Below are 12,210 nucleotides of genomic sequence, written 5' to 3' on the forward strand. Positions count from 1 at the left end.
ATGTACTCACTCATAGATGGTAATGGATGGAACTAGAAAACATTATTTTGAGTGAGGTGACCCAGACACAGAAAGACAATTATCACATGTACTCACTCATAGATGGTTTTAAGCATAAAGCAAAGAAAGCCAGCCTACAAACCACAATCTCAGAGAACTTAGACAACAATGAGGACACTAAGAGAGACTTACATAGATCTAATCAACATGGGAAGTAGAAACAGACAAGATCTGAGTAAATTGGGAGCATATGGATCTTGGGGGAGGGTTGAAAGTGGGAGGGGAGAGACAGGGAGGGGAGCAGAGAAAAATGTAAAGCTCAATAAAAACCAATTTAAAAAAAGAAAATGGCATTGTACTGAAATCTATTCCTTTCTACACTAAAATTTTAATTAGAAAAAAATCTGAGAGTAACCATAGAATATCCAAAAAGCTTCAAGCATTTCCTAAAAATTATAGAGCATGTGAATAATTGATAGTAATTTAAAATATCAAATAGGCCATGATTATCACTGTCAGCTCTCGGGACAGCCATGGAGCAGGTTAGAGTAGACATCTCATGATGTTCGGTCTAGAGGAAGATCTGTCAGTCAGTGGGCAAGTTGTCAAAATGTTGAGAAAGCCTGGGAGGAGTTGGAGTTTGGGTGTCAGGGGTGGAGATAACTGAAATACAATGTAATCATGTTCTCTAGCAATATTTTTGAAGACTCAATATGTTAATGTACACTGAAGGTCTGGAGGTCCCATAGTTGAAGCAAAGACTGTGAACTCTCCATCCCATATCAGACAGAAAAGTGAAGAGTCCAGACTGACTGAGGGGCAGCTCAATCCCATGCCCTTAGTCTTGTTCCCATCACATTCTCATCTAAGCAGCAATGTAACCACCCACAAACCAGCATTGGCAACTGCTTGGATCCTACGGAATGGATCCTGTGGGAATATTTACACGCCTAAGATGTTGTTGTGGCTGATAGTCTGAAAAGGCTGGAAATCTCCTAGCAAGATTGCAACATGAACATCAGCAGACTTACACTGAGAGGAAGGGCAAGGCGGTGAAGATCAATACTTGCATTCCTAAACCCATGTCAGCAGCAACAGTAGGCTGCCGCCCTTCCTAGAGCAGCTTTTAAGCTTCGCCATAAAGTCGTGGCTAAAGAAATGAAAGTGACCACACAGGCAGCATATCTACCAACCTTGGATTTGACCTAGAACATATATGCATGAGCATGCCCGTTAACTGTGTGTGTGCCTGTGTTTGTCAGCATGCACACATGGAAGTCTGAAGACAGTCCCACAAGCTCACCTTTCTTTCTATCTTACTTGAGACAGGTTTTCTCTATTGTTTGCCAGTGTACACAGACTAGCTGCCCCAAGAGATTCCAGACACTCTCCTGTCTCCAGCTCCCATCTAACCGTAAAGCAGTAAGATTACAGGCACACATACTACTGTGCCCAGCCTTCCACATTGCAGGGATTCAAACTCCCGCCTTCCTCCCCACTTTCATGATCAACATTTTACTCACTCCGCCATCTCTCCAGCACAAATTCGCTTTCAACCATCGGTTTCAATCGCCCCTCTGAAAAGTGACCCTGTCATTCTTTTCTTAACACAGTTCTTGTGGTGACAAGAAGAGCTTGTTATGTAGATGTGGTTTGCTGTGTGGCTACTATAATCAATAATCACAATACCACTGATCTATAACAGGCATCTGATGAACATTGGCTGTGGGCAGATGGAGGAGGGTTTGCACAAATGAAAGTGTGCATAGGATGGAAAGTCGGGAGGATCAATGGACTGGTGACCAGATTGGCATCTGAAGACATGGGTGGATGGCTGATTGGTAGGGTGTACGGCTTGACAGCAGATGGCAAGGGATGGTGGGCTAAATGGATTATTTGAGCCATCTGGCCATTGGTCTACAGCACCTTTTATTCATTAATTGGGGGGTGGTACTCATGCATATACATGTATGTATGCAAGTGTTTGAACCCATGTGCACACGTTCAGAAGGGAGGCTATTGGGTGTCACCCTCTGCTGCTCTCTGCCTTTATTCCTTTCCTACAAAGGCCTCTCATTAAACCTAGAGATTACTAGTTTTGGCTTGACTGGTAGCCAGTGAGACCCATGGATTTTCATGTCTCCTCACCTGGGGTTACAGGTATTTGAAATTATACCTGGCTGTTTCCACCGGTGCTGGGATCTGAACTCGTGTCTTCATGCTGTGCAGCAAGCGCTCTTATCCAGTGAGAGGCTCCCCAGCCCCTACTAACCTTTCTTATCTTCTTTTCCAGTCTGTTCCCAGTTCTCCAAAGGAGTCTATGCCATCTTTGGGTTTTACGAACGAAGGACTGTCAACATGCTGACCTCCTTCTGTGGGGCCCTCCACGTGTGCTTCATTACTCCAAGTTTTCCCGTTGACACATCCAATCAGTTCGTCCTCCAGCTGCGCCCGGAACTCCAGGAAGCTCTCATCAGCATCATCGACCATTACAAGTGGCAGACCTTCGTCTACATTTATGATGCTGACCGGGGTAAGCCAAGGGTTAAGGAAAAGACATGGTTGAGGGATGGAGAAAAATCACCAGCAGGAAGAGTGATGCCCCTCCTCCATCTCCTTAGAGCACATGGGGAAACAAGCCAGGTGCTTAATTTGTGTGCAATGATTTCTTGATGGCCAATATTTAACTCAGAGCGTGAAAATACATCCTCTGAGAGAGATATCTGACCCATCAAGCCATTCTACCATTCACAAGCTCTCATATCTCTGAAGTCCAGGGTCTTCAGCAAAGTGGATCACAGCTCACCGTGTGGTTAATAGAGCGTAAAACAGACCGAGATCTGAATCCTAGGCTCTCTCCTCACCAGCCCTGTGACTCTGGGAAGGTTCTTGATGCATCAGAGTCACCACTTGCATAGTGTCAATTCTCCATGCCTTCATTCCATCATGTCTGGAATGAAAATGAACTGCTACTATTCAAGAATGTATTATGAAGATTAAATGAGCTAATGACTGAAACATGTTTGTTCATTGCCTATACCGTAGCAAATACTACCCTCAATATGTGTTATCCCCTGTCACCAATATCATCTTCACCATCAAGAGTAGCAGCACCATCATCACCATCACTGTCACCACTGTCACCATCATCATCACTATCATCCCATCATCATCACCACTACCGCCACGATCATGAGCATCATCATCACCACTTCCACCATTTCACTATCCCGCCATCATCATCACCACCATCATCTTGATCAGCATCACTGTCATCACATCATCACCACCACCATCATCATCACCATCATCTTGATCAGTGTCACTGTCATCACATCATTACCATCACCATCATCATCACCATCATCATTGCTACCATCACCATCATCACTATCATCATGTGATAGCAACACCATCACTCCAAACATCATCATCACCACTCTCAGCCATCATTGCTGCCATCACCATCATCATCCCCTAGAGCTTTTTTAATCCTGCTCCCTTTGAGTTCTGCCATCACATTTCCCAATTGGTTCTCATACATTTTTCTCTGTGTAGCTTCTTTATGCTGGGGTGCATTTATCTATCACATCTACCTATATGGTACTTGGCGTCTTCTGCATTACATCCTATTTTCTCTGCTCACTCATCCTCTAACTAGGAACTCTTCTCCTGATCATTATGGTGTGTGCTTGCCCTGCCCTGCCTCCCTCTTATGCATGGCCTCGTCCTGGTCCTGTAAGAACACTGTCATTGCTAATGTAAAAAGATAAATGACCTGGAACTTGAAAGCCTAGAGGCAGGGTAGCACTTCCCTGGCAGAGTTTCCCTCAGAGAAACTTAGAGACTTTGGATAGAAGGGTGGCTGGTTAAAATAGTTTTATAGGCAGAGGAGAAAGTGCTGTTCAGAAAGGTAGGTGCAGAAGGGAAGAACAGAAGCATCCATTTCTTTCTGTTTTCTTTGATCTCTTCTTGTCTCTCCCTATTTTGATGATTTCCCTTCTCTGACATCATCCATTGTTTGGATCATCTGCCAATGGTCCCTTTCAGGACAACCTTGTGACATAATAAAGGCTTAAATCAGAAGTGGCAACTCCAGAAAAAACGTAATGTAGCCCCTAGAAGGAATTTCTTGGGTTTACAAAAGAACCCACACTATGCAAAGGGCTGTGTTCATCTCAAAACCCAGACCCTGAGTTGTGCCATTTTCTGGTTGTGTAATCATGGAATGATGACATTTGGTGTCCACATCTTCAAAACAGGGATCAGAGTAAGACTGACCCCCTAGAACCTCGTTAACTGAAAGAGGAAAGCCAGCAAAATAGTGCCAAACACTCAGTGAGGGCTCAGCAAACGTGGAGCTCACTCACACAACATAACTTATGCTGAAAATGATACAAAGTGGAAAATCAGATCAGAATCAATTTGGAGATGCTTTCTGGGGCCTGATGCCATATTGGTCACCATAGAAAGGATTAACAGTGTCACTAGGAGTTAGACTTGGAATGCATACAAAAGATTAATTTGCAATGTGACAGGAAAATAGCCGTCTGTGACAAACACAATACCGACCTACTTCCACCACCCCCTGTCCCATTCCTTGTCCCTGGAGCTGGAAAACGTGTGAATGCTGTGGCCAAAGGGGAGCTAAGGTTACAGATGCAGCAGGGCTGCTCATTAGCTAACCTTGGACAGTGACAGTGGGAGCCAGAAGACTTGGTGTCAGATTGAATGAGGAAGCCTGGGCCATTGTTGCTGGCTTTGAAGATGAAAAGGGCCATGCGCTGAAGGATATGAGCAGAGAGGGCAGACAAACGTGAGTTAGGGAGACAAAAGAATGGACTCTCTCCCAGAGCACTGACAGAGTGATGAGCTCTGCCAACAGCACCGCCCTAGCTCCCTGAAATGTAAGCTGTACATTGTCACCGAGACACGACACTAAGTTAGTGGTCCTTCACTACACAAAAGCAAACAAGTGCACCACGGAGTCTTGGAGCAGAAAGCAGTGGTGCTGAGAAACAGGCCCCTCTGCACAGTCAACCTTAATCAAAGGCGTGGGGAAAAGAGAACACATTTACCGAACACCTACTGTGTGACGAAGTATTAGCTATTGGAGCCATAACCAAATTCCACAGATTTGTCTCGGTTATTAGCTATCTTTAGATACTAGGTTGGCCTGTTCTATAAAAAATTACTAAATTTCCAAGTATTGGTTACTCTTCTGCTGCCATGATGAAATATCCTAAGAAAAGCATCTTAAGGAAGGAAGGGCATATTTTGGTTCAGAGTCCCAGAGGGACAAATAGTCAGTTCAGCATGCTGGGGAAGGCATGGCAGCTGGAGCAGCGAGCAGGACTTAATCCCATTGCATCTGCACACGGCAAGCAGAGAAAGAGAACCAGAAATAGGACAAAGCTGTAAAACCTGACCGCCCATTCCCAGGTTCGTACTTCCTCTACTAAGGCTCCACCTTCCTAAGATTCCATAACCTCCCCAAAGGGCACCACTGACTGGGGACCAAGTAAATGTTCATATACATGAGCCTCTCTGCGATCTTCTCATTCAAAGTACCTCTGTCCCCAGATAATAATAGATATCATTTAGGAAACCCTTAAGGTATCAGAGCAGCCCGCACCCAACAGGCCTGTCTCATCTTCCTCAGAGCATTGGGAGGCAGGCGCTATTTATGCCACCTCTTGACCTTCAAAGAAATCAAAGTTCAGATAGGCAAGCAAGCTGGTCGAAGTCATTTAGCATATATTTTAGATCTGAACCTTTTGTGGGGTTTTTAATCAAAAAGTTCTTTTTATTGTCTGCCCTGTCCTGTAAACAGAATAGCAAAAAGGACAGGACGCTTGCCTCTGCGGCATTCGGACCCACAGAGAGCAGGAACTGAGCTTGTTACAGGAAGGGTGGGGGACAGCAGGGACCACTGAGGGAAGTGGGTGCAAACAGCAGTGACTGCAGAGAGAAGGTGGGCAGAGAAGGTGGATGCAGACAGGTAGCTAAATGTTCCTGGTGGAAGGAGGGGTGGACTGCATCCAGAGCAGGCAGCAGAGGATGTCACCTGTTAATGCTGACGCTGCCATGTCTCTGTCCGCCCCTCTGCTACAGGCCTGTCAGTCCTGCAGAGAGTCTTGGATACAGCTGCAGAGAAAAACTGGCAGGTGACGGCTGTCAACATTCTGACAACCACAGAAGAAGGCTACCGGATGCTCTTTCAGGACCTGGAGAAGAAAAAGGAGAGGCTGGTGGTGGTGGACTGTGAATCAGAACGCCTCAACGCCATCCTGGGCCAGGTACTAAAGGCAACAAGGGGCACAGAGCAGGTGCTGACGATAATTCGGGAGAAGATGCGTGTGCTTCTGATGTGGGTGTTAGGGAGACGGGGTCTAAAGAGGACTCTTGAGGAGGTTAGACTTGACGCCTTCCATTTTACATTCTGTGAGTCCTAAAATTTTAATCTGACACTTGATGAAGTAACAAAGCCATGGGAGCCTTGTTAAAACACTCCAAGAGGTCCTCACACTGGCTGACCAAAACCTTACTTCTTAGGCTCCTCTCCATTGTTAAAATTAAATTACATTGTCTCTTAGAACTTATAGAGTCCAGGCTGCAGATGGAGGCCTGTGTTCATGCTGGGGTGTGTCACTCACAGAACCAGTATTGGGTATCACATGACCTGTTTTAGGGGCCACCTCCCTTTCCACATTCTTCCTTGAACAGTTCCTGCCTCCGAGAGCAGGAAGGGTGGCATATCCTATGAATAGGTTCTGTAACTTCAACAGCTTCAGCTAGCAGGCTCTAAACTGTATTTGTTATAGTGTCAGAACCAGAGAAAGTTTGGCAGCCGAGCCAGGAGCGCCACTATGTAGATCACTGTCTTTTTGAGCTGCATTCGTGTATTCAGATGAACTAGCAAGGAGGAGGCGTGCAGTCATATTTGAACAGTACCATATAATGAAAGATGGGCTTTTAAGGTACTTGACAATATGACAAGGCTGGTTAATGGCCCTCAAGACCCTGGACCCCCTCATGAGGAGCCTCAACTCCAGATCAGCGATGGCTGTGAAGCCTCCACCACAGGACAGGGAAGACCTTGGAAGCCATGGGCTCTTTCCAGCGTCAACTATGTGTGTTCTGCAGTGTCAAGTGTGGCTTTGGGGTTTGCTCTTGAAGAGAAACGAGCATAAAATTGTTTCTATGGTGATAGGAGTCCTCTGGGCTGTAGTCGGGTACTGAGTGCTAGCATCTGGGGCGACAGTGAGGGCAGTAAAAGGCAATAGGTAAAGGCAGAGACTCTGGAAGCAAACCAGCTGGGGGGTCGGCTTCCAGGTTGAATGCTGGCTAGCTTCATGACCTTGGACCAGGCTGATAATCTATTTCCATCTCGAGTCCCCACTCTGCACAGCAAAAATAACAATAACTTCCTCTTGATGGTTTTTACGAGGACTAGAAGGACCAGGACGGGGAACATCCTTAGAAAGGAGTCTGTCCCTAGGACGTGCTGTGTGGAAATGCTGCCTATTGCTGCTATTCATAGTGCCAGCTGTACCAGCTTCATGAGTCATTTCCCTTTTGGACCATAAACAAATTTATCTGCTACAAACCTGGGGTGGGGGACAGGGATGAGCTGAGATGGGAAACAGATAGAATGAATGACTTCAAGGTGTCCTTACTAGAATGGGTGGCTTGTCCTGGACTGTGTCATGCTGCTGTCTTCTGGATGCTCACAGCTGAGGAGAGAAGGCACTGCAGTGACTCTTTCTGTAGATCACATTCATCCTTACACGCTGTAGATCAAAGAGCTCTTATCTATTTCCCTGTTACAGACGAAGAAGAGTTGATTTGTTTTGTTAACAAACATCTCAAAGGTAACATAGAAGGAAATCAGGAAGTCAAACCAAGCTGGATTTGAGAACACGGTCCAATGTCTTAAAAGCATAACTTTCCTCGTGACTGGAGCGATGGCTCAGAGGTCCTCTTCAGGTTGTTCCTGCAGAGGATCTGGGCTCGGGTCCCAGCAACCACATGGTGGTTATAACCATTTGTACTTCAGTCCCAGGAGATCCAGCTCCCTTTCTGGCCTCCATAGGCACCAGGCACATGTGTGGTATATAGTCACACATGCAGGCAAAACACTCATGCATTTATTTTTTGACTACAGCTTTCTGAAGTAAGGGATGCATCTCAGCTAGTAAAGTGCTTGCTGCACAAGCGTGAGGACCTGAGTTCAACTCCAGCACACACTTACAAAGCTGAATGGGGTGACAAAGATTTGAAATTCCAACCCTAGGGAGCTAGAGATGGCTGGTTGATCCCTGGGGCTCACTAGCCAGTGAGGCTAGCTCAACTGGGGAGTACCCTAGGTCCCAGATTTCCAAAACTAACCTGCAAGGCTGCTGAGGAATGACACCAAAAGTCAGTCTCTGTCCGTACCACAAATGCATGTGTGTATTTCTATCCCTAGGACAAAACCATAGTTTTCTGAAGCCTCCGGTTGGTTTGGGGTTGTGGTATAGCCTACTGTGCCACACCAGGGGTTACTGCTATGTATTACTAAATGGAACCATCCATCAGGAACATAAGCCCCAAATGTTGCTGTGCACCGATTTGTAGAAAAACACTAGTGGTCACAAATGGACTGATAGAGTAAGATAGAATAAAGCTGAGTGGCTCCAGCTCCCACTCATAAACAAGTAAATGTAAAAGGAGACGTCTCGTTTGTTTCCTGGTCGCCCAGACCTGAATAATCGCACAGAAACTATAATACTGCTTGGTCAATGGCTTAGGCGTATTCCTAGTTAGTTCTTACATCTTAAATTAACACATTTTTATAATTCTGTATATTACCACAAGGCTGTGGCCTACCAGTAAGGTTCCTGCGGGCATCTTTCTCCTTCAGCAGTTACATGGCATCTCCTTGATTCTGCCTACTCTCTCTATATATCTCTGTTCAGATTTTCCACCTGGATTTACTCTGCTAAGCCATTGGCTGAAACAGTTTATTTATTAACCAATGGTAACAAAACATTCACAGCACACAGACGGGAATCACACATCAAACAGATAATTTAGTTAAAGAGAATCAACAAATAAACTTCCAAGTTGTGCTGTAGATCAAAGAAAGACATCTGCAGAACACTCCATCCAACAGCTGCAAAACACCTTCTTTTCAACAGTCCATGCAACATTTTCCAAAATCTATGACATTTTAGGCAAGAAAGTAAGTTTTAACAAATATAATCAGAGTAATTCATTGTATATTATCATATCATAGTGGAATAAAACTAAATCAAGAGAAAAAGAAATGACATAAACTATACAAGAACCCATAGATTGTAGAATACAATTTTGAATGATCAGTTGTTTGTTAAGGAACTCCAGAGGAAATATTTTCAAGTGTTTTCTAAATCTTAGAATCAAATGAAAATAAAATAGAACTTATCAGAACCTTTGTGGTACAGATATATAGTTATTGGTGTTTATGCTAAAAAAATCAAATTGCAAATTTGTAACTTGGTATACTTCAAAGGTTTAAAAAAACAAAAATAGAGATCCTTAAAATCAGTAGACAGAAAGTAATAATAAAGATCAGATCACAAACCAATTAAATGAAGATTAAAATAACAATATAAAAAAGAAAAGAAACAAAAGTTTGGCTATTTGAAAAGAAAAGAAAATGAACAAGCCCTTCCATAAACTAACCAAAAGAAATGGGTAGCACTAGAGATGGAAAGGGATCATTACAATGGAAACCAATGAAATCCAGAGGGTTTACGTTCTGAACATGTAAAAAATCTGGAAAAAATGGAATTCCTAGAAGCATATGACCTTCCCAAACTAAATCAAGACAGTAAAAACAACTTCCTTAAGTCTGTATTAAGTGACGAAAATAGAACAGTGGTAATGAGTCACCCAACAAAGTCCAAGACTGGAAGAAATCACTGCTAAGTTCTGGCAGATCTTTAAAGAAAAGCTCCTGAAACTATTTCATAGGCTAGAAAGGGAAGGCGCGTTACCAAAGGCATTCTATAAAACACCATAGCCAGATAAGGACATGCAGAGGAGGGGGTCAGGAAGGAGAGAAACAGAGGTAGAGACAGGAAGGACAGGGAGAGAGGGAGGGAAGTAGAGAGAGACAGAGACTGATTTCCTTGACAAAAAGCAAAAACTTTATAGCTACCTGCACAGGATCGAGCTAAAAGCCTAGCATAAGTGGATAGATGACCTTCAGGCTCCAGTACTTATGGAGGAGTTATCTGAAGCTGATAGTCGTCAGGAAAAGGAGACGCACTCATCTCTGAGGACATGGACATTGATAGACTCCCCATGCTCCAGTGTAGGCCCCACACCATGTACAGGTGTACAGTACTAACTGGACTTCATGGGTTACAAAAATAAATCAAAAAGACATGAAGTTATGAGAGGATCATGTTGGTAGAGATATAGCAGGAGATGAAAAGGGCAAACAGAGGGTAGATATAATAATCGTGTAATATTTCATTGTTTACACATATCAAATTCTCAGGAATAAAAAAATTAAGTGCTTTTTTTAAAAAAACTGCTTATAAAACAAATTTAAAGCCACATTTAAAAGATCAGGTACTATAATCAAGTTAGTTTCTTTCCAGGAATGCAAGTTTGATTCAACAAACATATGTCAATCAATATAGCATGGAACAGGCTGAGCAGTGGTTGTGCACACCTTTGATCCCAGCACTCGGGAGGCAGAGGCAGGTGGATCTCTGTGAGTTTGAGGCCAGCCTGGTGTAAAAGAGCTAGTTCCAGGACAGGCTCTAAAGCCACAGAGAAACCCTGTCTCGAAAAAACAAAAACAAACAAAAAAATAAAACATGGAACAGAAGTTACATGATCATGTCAATAGATTCAGAAAAGCCATTGACAAAATCCGGCATGCATTCATGATAAAATCCCTGATGAAATTAGGAACAGAAATAATATACCTCAACTTTTTGACAAATCTACAACCAATATTATACTAAGCGGGAGAAAGTGTTCACTTTCTTCATTCATATTGAATTTAGTGTTTGGAGTCTTCAAGCTATAGAGCAAGAGAAAAATTTTTAAAAAAATCCAAACTGGAAACAAAGAAGTCCAATTGCCTCTATTTGCAGACAACGTGGTTCTATAGCTAAAATACTAAAGATTCTATTAGGAGGCTCTTTGATCTGATAAGAATTTTCAGCAAAGTGCAAAAGATATGAAAGCATACCAAACCAGTAGCCTTTCTATACACTAATAATGTACTTGCTGAGAAATCATTTTTTAAGTCCTATTCATACTAACTTTAAAAATACCTATGTATTTTCCTTCTTCATGTTGCTATAGTAAAATAGTCTGACAAAAAGGAACTCAGGGAAGAAAGAGTTTATTTTGGATTACAGTTCCAGAAGAATAGACTCCACTTTGGCGAGGAAGCCAGGGGAGGCATGACAGCAGGAACAGGGAGCTGGATGGGTCACATTGCAACTGCTCACATGAAGCAAAGAACAGCAAGTAGGATGAGGTTATACCACTTCAAACCCTGCTCCCCATGATATATTCCTTCCACCAAGGCTACACCTACTGAAGGTTTCACATCCTCCGTTACTTGGCGTCAAAATTTTCACACACATGGGCCTATGGGGGATGTTTCAAACCAAAACAGCCTTGGAATGAACCTAACAAGGAGTTGAAAGGCCTCTGTAATTAAACCTCAAAACACTGATGAATAAGAGAATTAGACAGCAGAGATGGAGGAGGGCAGCTCTCCCCTTGCACGTGGGTCAGAAGAATTATGTGAGAATGGGCATATTGCTAAAGCTCTCTGCAGTCTCCATAAAAATCTCAATGGTCACTCTTCATGTCAATAGAAAATATAACTCTGGAACTCACAAAAGACCCCAAAGAGCTAAAGTAATCCTGAAGATAAAGAGCATTGCTGGAGGTATCGTCACCTGATCTCAAATTCTATCATAGGGCCATAGTGACAAAACCTGCATGGTACTGGCACAAAAACAACATGACAGCCAATGCAGTGAAGTAGAGGGTCTAAAGATAGGCCCGCATCACCTAAAGCATAGTGCCAGAAGCACACAGTAGAGCAAGAGCAACCTCGTTGGCCGGTAGTGTTGAGAAAACCAGATTCCTCCAAGTAGAAAATGAATGTAGATCCTTCTCTGTCTTTTTCACTAGTAAAAAATAAAA

The 12,210-nt window shown here is 43.4% G+C and overlaps 1 protein-coding gene across 2 annotated transcripts in view; it reads left to right on the top strand.

Annotated features, from left to right (window-relative positions):
* Gria1 (glutamate ionotropic receptor AMPA type subunit 1) overlaps positions 1-12,210 on the top strand; it is a 319,356-nt gene that overhangs the window by 166,803 nt on the left and 140,343 nt on the right. For both annotated transcript variants that reach the window (XM_057774070.1, XM_057774071.1), the window contains exons 3-4: positions 2,294-2,533; positions 6,115-6,299. In XM_057774070.1, the coding sequence (XP_057630053.1) occupies positions 2,294-2,533; positions 6,115-6,299 (425 nt within the window). The remainder of the gene's footprint in view (positions 1-2,293; positions 2,534-6,114; positions 6,300-12,210) is intronic.

Source organism: Chionomys nivalis, chromosome 7, assembly GCF_950005125.1.
Source record: "Chionomys nivalis chromosome 7, mChiNiv1.1, whole genome shotgun sequence".
NCBI classification, from domain to species: domain Eukaryota; kingdom Metazoa; phylum Chordata; class Mammalia; order Rodentia; family Cricetidae; genus Chionomys; species Chionomys nivalis.